General features: G+C 39.2%; 1 protein-coding gene across 2 annotated transcripts; it reads left to right on the forward strand.

The window, feature by feature from the left end:
* The first annotated feature begins 1,063 nt into the window (after positions 1 to 1,063).
* LOC149019269 (Zinc finger C-x8-C-x5-C-x3-H type family protein) lies at positions 1,064 to 10,317 on the forward strand. 2 transcript variants are annotated; one of them, XM_089153302.1, is made up of 7 exons: positions 1,064 to 1,494; positions 1,672 to 1,820; positions 2,183 to 2,248; positions 2,447 to 2,566; positions 2,678 to 2,962; positions 3,045 to 3,362; positions 9,906 to 10,317. In XM_089153302.1, exons 1-7 carry the CDS (start codon positions 1,401 to 1,403, stop codon positions 10,302 to 10,304), a joined length of 1,431 nt encoding a protein of 476 aa, XP_089009428.1. In that variant the 5' UTR covers positions 1,064 to 1,400; the 3' UTR covers positions 10,305 to 10,317. The 2 variants fall into 2 exon arrangements, with proteins under 2 accessions (XP_089009428.1, XP_089009429.1); XM_089153303.1 differs by having other exon boundaries at positions 2,189 to 2,248.
* The last annotated feature ends 1,302 nt before the right edge of the window (positions 10,318 to 11,619 follow it).

Raw genomic sequence — 11,619 nt, forward strand, 5'->3', positions numbered from 1 at the left:
CTTGAAAACAAAGAAATTGAACCTTTCATTGCTTGCCTGAGCAGTTTTGCAGACCAATTCAGAGAGATGAAGACTGATTAAAGCTCTTACCAAAAAACATATGAAACAAGACAGTGAAAAATCAACAACAGAGATAGAGAGAGCGCTTTTTTTATTTTTTATTTTTTTTTTTTATTTTAATTTTTTTATGTTATTACTTTTTCTTCGTGTCATGTTCTTGGCAGATTTGAGTTGTAACTTTTGTAAATGGAGGCTCATCCCAATTTAATAACAGAGAGAGAGAGAGTGCCTCTAAGGAGATTTCACCTCTTGAAGCTGAAAGGAACCTCGATTTTTATGAAGGATCTTTGAACAAAGAAGACAACTGGTGATGAACTTGTTCACCGGAGATGAGAAAACCAAGTAATAGGGGTTAGGATTCCGGGTTTCGGGTTCAGCAACCCTATTTTTGTGAATTTCGATTCTTTCAAAGATTAGTTTTTTTTAATTCTCATAAACTTTTAGACTTGATAACTCTAACAACTAAACTAGTCACCCATCCAATCGCGAGTCTGGATCCTCACCCCGTCTGGGGAGCACAGACTGCTCCCAAAGGCTTTCCAACCATACAAACACGTGGGGCCCACAGGTGAAAAACACATTTTGAAAAAAATAAAAAAACTTTAAATTTTCACCTGTGGGCCCCATGTGTTTGTGTGGTTGGGAAGCCATGGGGGAGCAGTCTGTGCTCCTTGACAGGGTGAGGATCCGGACTTTCCAACTGCCTATTTTTTATTGTGTCAAGTGTCATAATAGTGTGGCTGCGCGGAGGATATCGGCGCAGCCGCTAACAAAAATCCCCCTCTCGCTTGCTCACATTCCATCTTCTATTCCTTTTTCTAAATGAATTATTATTATATACAGAATTAGGTGGTCAAGTAGTTACAAACTTACTACCTTAAGTAAAAAGACAAAAAAGGTTAGGCATTCCCGTAATTTCACAGGTATAAATCAATTTTTTAGTTTTGAAAGCCAATTTTTTTTCCGCGAACGAAACCCCGTTTCTCTTTCTCTTTCTGGGTTTGGCGGGTATAAAAAAAGAAAAGGTGAAGAGAGAGAAAGAGCGCACGCTTTGAAAACAGAGGAGGAGAGAGAAAGAGAGAGACTGGTGAGAGTGTATCTGTGTGGAACCAGAGCACAGTTACACCTACACGACTGAGCGAGAACAATAGATTCAAACCATTTCGCTGGTCCGCGACATTCGTCTCCTCTTCTCAATAGCTCTGTCGCCGGAATTCTCTCTGTGACAAAGCTCCCATTCGATCGGATATCACGGAATATTCTCGAACAATCTACGACCACCGACCACTCGCCATTCCTCTTCACTTTCAACTGTAAATTCTTTTCTAGCTGAGACAGCAATGGAGCAGTATGGCCGGAACCCATCCGTTGAAGGCAACCAGCCTGATCCAACCGCCGAATGGAGCTCTCCGGGAGCGGAAACCGGGCTGGAAGGTCATTTCTCAACCTCATTCTCGCTTTTCCTTGGTTTTCTCTCAAGTTTCGTTTCATTCTCTTTCTAAATTTCGGATTTTTACGAGCTTTCCCATTAGGGTTCATGAAATGTTGGGTATCTGATTATCCGAATTGGTGGTTCCTTTTTAAAAATTTGATTGATTTTTGCTAATGCAGAGTCCATGTTGCAATTGGGATTGGGCGGCAGCAGCAGAGAGTTTTACCCAGAGCGTCCTGGCGAGCCCGACTGTGTCTACTATATGCGTACCGGATCTTGCGGTTTTGGTGCCAGGTGTCGTTACAACCATCCTCGCGATCGTTTCACGGTAATCTTCCGCGATCAACGTTTGTTTTCCGTTCCCAATCCGTACAGTTTAGGGCTACGGTCTGTAAAAGCCTGTTTTTTGATCTCTTATCTTCATGTGAATGACTGAATTAGTATAATTCGGTTTGGTCTTGTAACATGTGCAATTTAATTCAGTGTGTTCGCATTTCTCTTGAGCCCCTCTGATGTTCTTAGATCGGTGGGGTAAGTTGTGAGGGAAACGCAATCTTTCTTCCTGCGATTGCTGTTATTATTTTTGTGATGACGTTTGGCTTATTGTCAGTAAGCATGATTGGTAATGCTTGGAATGTAACTGGCATTTGGGAATCCCTCTATTTATTTTAATTAATGAACATTGGTCAGTTTCAGGGCTCTGTAAGACCTTTAGGAGGGGAGTTTCCTGAGAGATTGGGCCAACCTGCGTGTCAGGTACTCTACTAGTCTTGTTTTACTAGTTCTTATTGCATAACATCTTCCGATAAAAGTTAAGGAAATTAAATCATGTTTTATGCTGAATGGAGACACCCAGTGGCTGTTATACCACTTCTATTGGATTATTTGTTTGTTGTACATAATGGTTAGGCTATTCCTGTTTAGTATTTCAGTAACATTTTTCGTAATGTGCAGTATTATTTGAAGACAGGAACTTGCAAATTTGGTGCTTCTTGTAAGTACCATCATCCAAGACATGGCGGTGGACCAATGAGCCCTGTATCACTAAATTGTTATGGATTCCCACTGCGGCCGGTTTGAATTCCTTCATTTCTGACTCCTTTTCTTTTTCTCTTTTTCTTATACCAAGTTGGCATCCAGAGGATGCCTGATTGAAATTGCTCAGACTAAGTTTAATTGGAGCAGGGGGAGAAAGATTGTTCTTATTACATGAAGACGGGGCAGTGCAAGTTTGGTGACACCTGTAAATTCCATCATCCACAACCGGAAGGTATATCAGTCCCAGGGTCTGCATCTCAATTTTATCCGCCGATGCAGTCTTCTTCAATTCCTTCTCAGTTTGGGGGAACGGCAACCAACTGGCAAGTTGCAAGGCCTCCACTTTTGCATGGTTCCTATGTGCAAGGGGCTTATGGTCCTGTTCTGCTTCCTCCAGGGATGGTACCAGTTCCGACCTGGGGTCCTTACCCAGTATGTGAATAGAAAACCTTTTTTTTCTTTGGATATTCATTAGGAATTCATCATTTCTTATAGGCTTGTTTGTGCAAAGCAGGGACCTGTTAGTCCAGTAGCTTCTCCTACTGCTCAACCCACTGTCGGAGCAGGTGCGATTTATGGAATGCCGCAGCTATCTCCCTCAGCACCTGTGTATCCTGGACCTTACCAGGTGCTGCCTTCCTCTGCTGGACCTTCTGGCAGCAGTCAGAAGGAACATACATATCCTGAAAGGCCTGGCCAACCTGAATGCCAGTATTACCTGAGGACGGGAGAATGTAAATTTGGTTCCACATGTAAATATCATCATCCGCAGGAATGGATTTCACCAAGAACAAATTGTGTCCTCAGCCCTATTGGTCTCCCTCTACGTCCGGTATGAGTTGCATTCATAAATTTTTGTTTATTCCTTTATCTAAGGCAAGGGTTTGGATTTTATTTTTTATTTTGTGTGATTGAGAATTCCTCCAGGCATTGGCGTATATGATATGATATTCATGTGTTCAATACTGAGTAATACACGTTGATACACCTTATAGCCATCAGTGGCATGTCTGAATATTATACTATGATTCTGAATTTGAAATAAGAGGCTGAAGGTGATTCCACTGAAAAAGGAGATTTCATTTAATGTGTTTTTTTTTTGGTGGGGGGGGGGGGGGGGGGAGTAGGTTTTTGAGAAATCTTTTCCTTGTGTTCAAATCATGGATTTCTATTCTTCTTTTTATTTTTATTTTTGCTATAAATCAATAGATTCAGGGACAACTAAGTTGATTGGTGCATGAAACTTGATCATTTGCAAGGATTTGTACTCAAATTTTAAAGTCTCTCACTCTCTTGCATTGTTATACATTGTACTCCATTTTATGTTTATGCATGGTACATGCTATAACGCATTTATATTATTTTTTGCTACAAAATTGTATTTCCACATGGATCTTGACCATTTTCCACGCACATCTATAATGAACAATACATCTCTTAACATCATCCATCCAATGCGGTACCTGATATTTATACTTTAATATCCTTGAGTACACCTAAACATTTTTCATGCATGACAGGTCAAGTTCTTTTGTTTGTGACTGAAGGTTCAATTAGAAAAATAGGTAATCCTGGATTTGATGACATGGTGATGCAGCAGAAACCCTAAAAACTAGGAGACCTACAAAGTTGGCTACTAGACTCTTAGAGGGAGACACCTATTATTGACAGGCTGTTAAAAAAAGAAGAACTTGCAGTAACTGAAATCTGATTAAGCATGCAGATAAAGACAATTAAAGCAAAGGAAGAACAATATGTCCTAACTAATGAACACAACTAAACAAGAATAAATAGGGAAACAAGGGGATGGGGATCTTGGCACCATAACCATAAAATGAATGCAAGAATATCAAGAAACCTAGAGAAAATAGTGCTGTCCTAGTCAATATCAGATTTCTAACAATAAGTTCAGCAATTAACATGCAAAGGAAACCTTGGACTTTTGTTTTAGAGAAACTACTGCAAAAGGAAGAAATATAACACGAGAAATACTTAATGAGAGAACTCAATTAAGTTACCTGCTGGCTCTTGCTGCAAAACAGGTGTTAGAAAATACCAAGGAACATAAATTAAGAAAAGAAAGAAAGAATTTCTGGGTAATGATGAAACACAAGAATGGACAGCAGGACTAAGAGAGGAGAAGTACAGCAAGGCTGCCGTACAGGGAAGTGTGAAGAGAGAAGAAGAAGAAAAAAAGAGAAGAAATAATGAAAGAACACAGCAGAAATATCAGCCGGACTGAATAGAAGAAGAGGGAAAGGAAAAAAAAACAAAAGAACTGAGAAGATAGAAAGAAGAAAGAAGTAGTAGACAAACTGGACAGAATAAAGGAGAAGGAACTTGTTCAGCAAGAGAGATAAATTTACCAGGAGAGAGAGATATTGAGTTCATGCCACAAGAAAGTTTTGCGCGAGAGAGAGAAATCATTTTTTATTCATTCATTCAATACCCTTGTTGATTCTCATACAAGGCTTTAATTAAAAAAGAATTAGTCCCTCCCAACCCTACAACTGAATTCCCAAGAAAAACCCTAAATAGTTCTCTTCTCAACTCTAACATTTAAGAGCAAAATTGGACACCCCAAATAAAGTAGAAAATTTTAACCCAAACCCACATTTAACTCAAAATTGGGCAAAAAAATAATCCTGGCCCTGCTCACAAGGACTCAAAACATAACAAAATAAAAGAATCAATAGCAAACTAATACCCAACCCACGAGGACTCGAAAAAATAAAATAAACAAACTGCCTATGGACAGTGCTATTCATTGAACCATAGGACCCTAGCAATCCAATAGCCTCCAAACTCTTCATCCATTCACATAGATGTTGTCGTGGGATGATCTTTACGCTGATAGACTTGGAACTGTCTACTGATGTCCTCATCACATGGATCCTCTCTCTCTCTCTCATGAGGGCATTGTAGGATTTAGCCCCTTTCTGTTGTAGAGTTATCCTCCATTCCTCCCTTTACTGTTCCATTTTTTTCCATCAGATTTAGAATAACTTGATAGTTTCTTCTGTAGTGTTATTTACTGGCATTGACTAGGCTGTGTTTGTTATGCGTGTATATATGTTTGTGTGATGGCTCAGAAAACAAGAAGGCCAGCAGCAAAAGAAGCCATCAAACTGCACCAAGGACAATTAATTTGAGCGTCCAATGGATTATGTGGACTTTGGGCTTAATACTATTGAGTTTGCAAATTTAACGGGCCAATTTTATTAGCCCAAATATTTGGCATTTGAGTCCTGTAGGAGATTATTAAGTGGTTAGGTTCTATTTTTTTTTAAACCTAGAACAATTTCAATTTTGAAGAAGATGTAAGTTGTAGGGGCCTCCCTCCACCATACATATGGGGTTTGTAATTTCTCTTATCTCATTGAAGTGGTAAATGGAGAGGTGGGATGTCCTAATGATTTGAGGAAGAAAAGTATTAGAAATGAGCTTCTCTGAGTTTTGTTGGATTGAGAACTCCTACTGTGGGATGCAATAGAGAAACCTTGGTGGGATGCCGAGGTTGGAGTTTGTCGCTTCCTTCTCCAAATTAGGTGAGATACATTACACACACTTCCTTTTCTATTTTTCCCATTTTCTTATAGTTTTAGTTCCTTCGCTTTTGTCTTTTTGGTTTCTTAGTTTTTCACTCCCCAGTTTTTATTTTGTTTACCCTTGCTCTTTTCCAATCAAGTTACTGTCTTGTGCTGTTATAATTCCTAGATTTCTATTTGAGTCACTTTCTATTTCTTATACTTTTGATTTCACAATCTAACTGTTGAAGGCCCTGCATTAGCTAGGTTTCCTAGTTCTAGTGGTAATAGCAAGGGCTTTATTCCTTATGTTTTAGGTGTTTAATAGGGTTAACTCGTTGTTTTCTATATTGCAGATCTGCTGTGTTATTGTTAGGGACAGAACTGTCATCTGTATTATTTCAGAATTTAATAAATAAGGGCCTGCGATTAGGAGGAAACTGAGCCTCTAATCGCAGGCCTCTTCTCTTTCTTGCAATATTGCTTTCTCTATCAGTTTCTTCTTTCTTATCAACAGCTTGGTTAGTTACAGAGATCTGGAATCTTTCATGGCATCAGAGCAACTATAACTAGCACAAGTTGTTCCCCGGGGGGAAAATCTGAAAATTCTTGCCTCTGTTGTGCAGCCACTTGCTGCTGCAAGTATGTAATATTTGACCCTTCTTCATCAACTCAGGACTTAGATTGATGCTATTATTAACCCAGGAATCAAGTCTAACAGGCTGGTTATTTCAGATTGAATTCTGCTCTTGTGATGGCCTGTTTGCACAGATTTTTTGGCTCTGTTTTTGAGGTTTGATCTACCTATTATTAACTCCTGGGATGCTGCTTTCTTTATTCTTCAAAAAAATGTCTCATGTGACTTGAAAACCCGGGGGGGGGGGGTTGGGGGCAACAGTGTTTCACTCACCTCCCCCATTTCATTTTAGTCCTATTTTATGTCCAAGGCAGGTTTCATAAAATCCAGCATTTTGTGGGTCCCAGTCTGGCAAAGATTAAGGTTTTCAGATCTGAGAAATATTTGGTGCTGTATTTTGGGATCTGATTCAGATGTGGGAGCTTGTGCTTTTAAATGGGCCTGATTTTAGTAGAATGAACTCTCTTTATAAAGTCAATAGAGAAGCATCTAGATCAGTTTGTAGTTTTCCCCTCCTTTCTGGATTATAAACTGATATTACCAAGAGCACCAGAAGGGGAAAAGAATGTATAAGGAGAAAGAGGGGGTGGGGGAGGAAAGGATGATGGGGTGGTGAAATTTGATAGAAAAGGAGATTCGACAAAGTGATTATTTTAGATACCTTGGCTCAATTGTGAATTTTTTAAAATAAAAAAAATGTGATACAGATGATATTTCCTAGAGAATTCAAATAGGATTGACAAGGTGGGGAGGTGCGTCCAGGGTCTTGTGTGATCGACATATTCCTTTAAAACTCAAAGGGAAATTCTATAGGATCGTCATAGGACCAGCGGTGCAAAGTGTTGGCCTGTTAAGAAACCTCATATAGATAAACTTAGTGTAGTAGAAATGAAGATACTAAGATAAGTGCAAAGCTAGGAAGGGTAATGGGATGATCGTATAAGAACTGGTCTGGGAGTAACTTTGATAAATGATAAGCCGCAAGAAAGTCTGTTGAGATGGCACAGCCATGTTCAATGGAGGCCTTTAAATGCCACTGTACGGAGAAGTGGTGATTGAAGGAATTAGAAGAACTAGGGGCAGACCTAAGGCAACCTTTAGAGAAGTGATGAGAAAGGATATGCATAGTTTAGGCCTTGTATTTAGTATGGCCTCAAATAGAGCTGATTGGTAGACAAAAATCCATGTAGGCAACCCCATTTAATTGGGACAAGGCTTGTTGTTGTAATTTGTATTAGAATTTAAGCTTCTGTGCATCTAATCATATTGTATTGAATATCTATCCAATTAAGTTCTACAGCCTAAACCCCTTTAGGTTCTTTGTTGGTTCGCTGTGATGATATTCACCTTGTCAAATCCAATATCAGACCCGCGGTCCTTTCAGTTAGAGAGGGAAAATTATTGGTGAGTTTTTTTTTGTGTGTGTGTGTGTGTGTGTGGCAAGAACTCAGAACATTGGGACAAAAGGAATAATAGGATTTTGGGGTATACAGCTTGTAGAAAGTTGTGTTTTGTATTGTCATTGAGCAGCTTATCGGTAAGTGTGGTGGGCTGGTTGAATGACTCTCGCCTTCTTTGGAGTTCATACATGGTTGGCTTAAGATCATTAGATTTTCTCTTGATTCGCTCATATACTTGAGTGCCCATCAACTTTAAAATAGCTGTTTGATGAAGGTACAGGAGATGAGCTGAGGCTTTCCCCATGGTCTAAATTGGCACACTCCATTTTGGGGGTTTGGTGTTTTGGAGTGAGGTCATTGGCAGGTTTGTGATTACATCATATAACCCTTTACTAGGTTTTCCATTGAATATCCATTCAATATAATGTGTATATGGCCCTCTTTTGTCAGCTGACCTGACCAAAGGAGTATGACGTGATTTGTTTTATATGGTGCTTTTCTCTCTTTGATAATTAAGGAGAAAAGGTGTGGTTTACATTAGACATTTCCGTTGGAATCTAATATCTAAATTATTGAAGGAGCAAGCACTATAATGTAATTCCTTGGGGGTAGTGTTTCTTCCCTCTGCACTGTTGCCTTTAATGTTCTCTTTGTCAGGGCTTTACTTATACTCTGGCCTTCTCATTCTTCTCTTTTAAATTCTTCTTTGTTACTCATGAGTTAATTGGGGGAAGAGAACTAACGTGTTCTTGCCTCCTAAAAAGCTTGGATTCTTAGTGTTTTTATGTGTGATCTTGAGTACAGGTTTTGTTTGGAGGATGTTCCTTTCTCCTAAAGCTGGGAATCATGGTGTTTTATGCATGGTCTTGATTGCCAGATTTGTTTGGGATGATAAGATGTTTATGTTTGGGTGGATTTAAGTCTTTATTTATTTATTTTTTAATTGAATTGAAATTTCAAGGATCCCTCAGCCTGGAAAATCTTCCATACTGGCCATTTGGTTATCCAGAATAGCTTATATATGCTGAATTGTTCACATGATCGTGATGTATTCTGTTCATCCATTACCCTTCTTTTCTTCTGCCCTTGTCATTGGGTTCATAGGAAATGGTGGGAGGGAAAATGCCCAATTTTAGCTGAGATATTTTAGGTGATGTCAATACTTGTAGAACTTTCTTCTCTTGTCATTGCATTTTATCTCTTCCATTTTCCTTATTAATCTGTCTTTGGAGTCTCAAAAATTAAAGATTTTGGATAAATATCTTTCTTACTGATTAAAATAATGGGTTACAACAAAGAGGCAACAAGCATCAATAATATGCAACAACTAATAAACAGTAAAGAGCAACCAGTCTTTGCAATAACCCCAGTCCTTGGGATGGAATACTGTGTTCCTGTTGTCTTGGAGGTACCAGCCCTTGCTTGGCCAAGTTGTCATTCATTGCATTGATCCTTCTAGGCTGCTACTGGGAAGAGCAGTCTATATTAGTAGTTAGCTGCAAATAAACCAAATTAAATGTGCATGGGTTCTTGGAATGTCATTGGTACCTCTTCTGCCTATTGGTGCATATATTTTTCTTTTCTTTTCTTGGCATTAAAGATTTTTATTCCCATTATGCTGACAAAGCTTTCCTATCTAAAAGCCTGCTCATCAGTGTGTGTTGCTTGTCTTCTCTTGTTGGCTTGACTTAATTGCATTTTTACTTTTTAAACCTTGATATACCACAGTTTCTCATGCCTCCCCCCCCCCCCTTTTAATTCAGATGCGATTATTTGTGTATTACTTCTTATTTTATTGACTATAATTGCAGGGGGCAGCACCTTGCATGTACTATACACAACATGGGGTATGCAAGTTTGGACCTACATGTAAATATGATCACCCAATGGGGACTCTCAGCTACAGTCCATCTGCATCTTCTCTTGCTGATATGCCAGTCGCTCCTTATCCTGTGGGATCTTCACTGGCAACTCTGGCCCCATCATCTTCATCTTCTGAGTTGCGGCCTGAATTTTTTTCATCCAATAGGGATTCTTTCTCTACCAGAATTCCATCTTCTGACAACACTTCAAGTGGTTCAGTTGGTTCAATTTTCTCTAGGAGTAGGTCTGTTCCTCATTCTAGCATCCAACAGTCAGGTCAGAATTATGGCTCCCATAGTGGTAGTAATAGCACAGGTCAAAGTGGTGAGGCTCATACTTCAAGCTGAGTAGAACTGAAAAGCCAATCCTCATTATTCCTCTTCTGGGTCAATATTTATTGAATCTCTAAATGTTCACTTTCGTTGCGCCAATGAACTTTGATCTAGATAAGGGCTTCCTTTAGTTGTCTGTCAACCAATCCAACTCTGGCCCAGCTTAGTCTTGTCAGCCTTCTGTTCATATTGCCTTTGTATTACCCACCCTTTCACCTCAAATAAGCTATAGAAATACTTAAAAGGTATAGCAACCTCATAGTCTTTGCCTTCCATTCCTTAATAACCACAATGGGAGGCCGTTCAGGTAAAATCCACATGCCTACAGCATTGGAGCTGTTGTGCTTATTTATGCTCTGATCATTTCAAATCGAAATGATCATTCAAATTCCACTGTTTTCCTCAGTAAAATATTGGTCATGTTTCCAATTTGTTGTTTCTTTTTACTCCCATTGCGAACAAGCTGCCAATTTTGTTATCCAACTAGGATGGGATTGGAAGGTGTCATTGTTCCTCCCCCTTTTTTGTCCAGGGGTTTACTGGGAAAATTAATTTTAGTTATTCTATAAGTTGTATTTAAGTTGGTGCCCTGTATTAATTAAAAGGGATATGGCTTCTCATTGTTGTGAGACAGAAATCGTCTGAACAGGGTTTGTATCTATTATATAAAATACAGAAAGAACTTCTTTGTTATTTCTCACTCGACCCTTGCTGTTCTCAATTATGCTTTTCTGGTAGGATGATATCAGTCAACTTAAACTACATTTTTGGATGTTCTGATTGTCCTCTGCTGCTACCCATTTGTGTGCTGAACGAAGGTGTTTTAGCCATACAGACAGCCAACACTTAACCATGGTTATTGTGAAAATCTGCACGAGTATGGACCTTGCTTGCTTACCGGGAATGTGGTAGCGCTGGCAGTTCGAATGGCGATTGATCTTTTTCTCTGAGAGCTCCAGCAACTCTGAAGTGCATTCTATTGTTGGGCTCTGTCACAAACATCTCTCTCATTGACTATTTAGACATGTGCAACAACTTAATGGTCAGATGTCTACGTGACACCCTTTGAGCGTTGAGCTCCTTGAGGATTTAAACCCCCAACCCCCCCTCCTAATAGAATTGAAATTTTGTGATTTTGTGGTTGGTCAGGATGTCAAGAGCTCACAAAAGAAAAAGATATCAAGACCCCTCGTAATCAATCTCAAGGTTTTCAGCTATAGGTAACATATATTTTTCCTAAAAAAGAAAAAAAAAAATTGGTAATGTCTGAGATTGTGGTCAGGTTTAGCAACTTTTTATCCTACGATGTCTTGGCTAAGTCCTGCCGGGC

The sequence above is a fragment of the Hakea prostrata genome, chromosome 4 (assembly GCF_041222555.1).
Source record: "Hakea prostrata isolate BN-2017 chromosome 4, UWA_Hpros_2, whole genome shotgun sequence".
Classification (NCBI taxonomy): Eukaryota; Viridiplantae; Streptophyta; class Magnoliopsida; order Proteales; family Proteaceae; genus Hakea; species Hakea prostrata.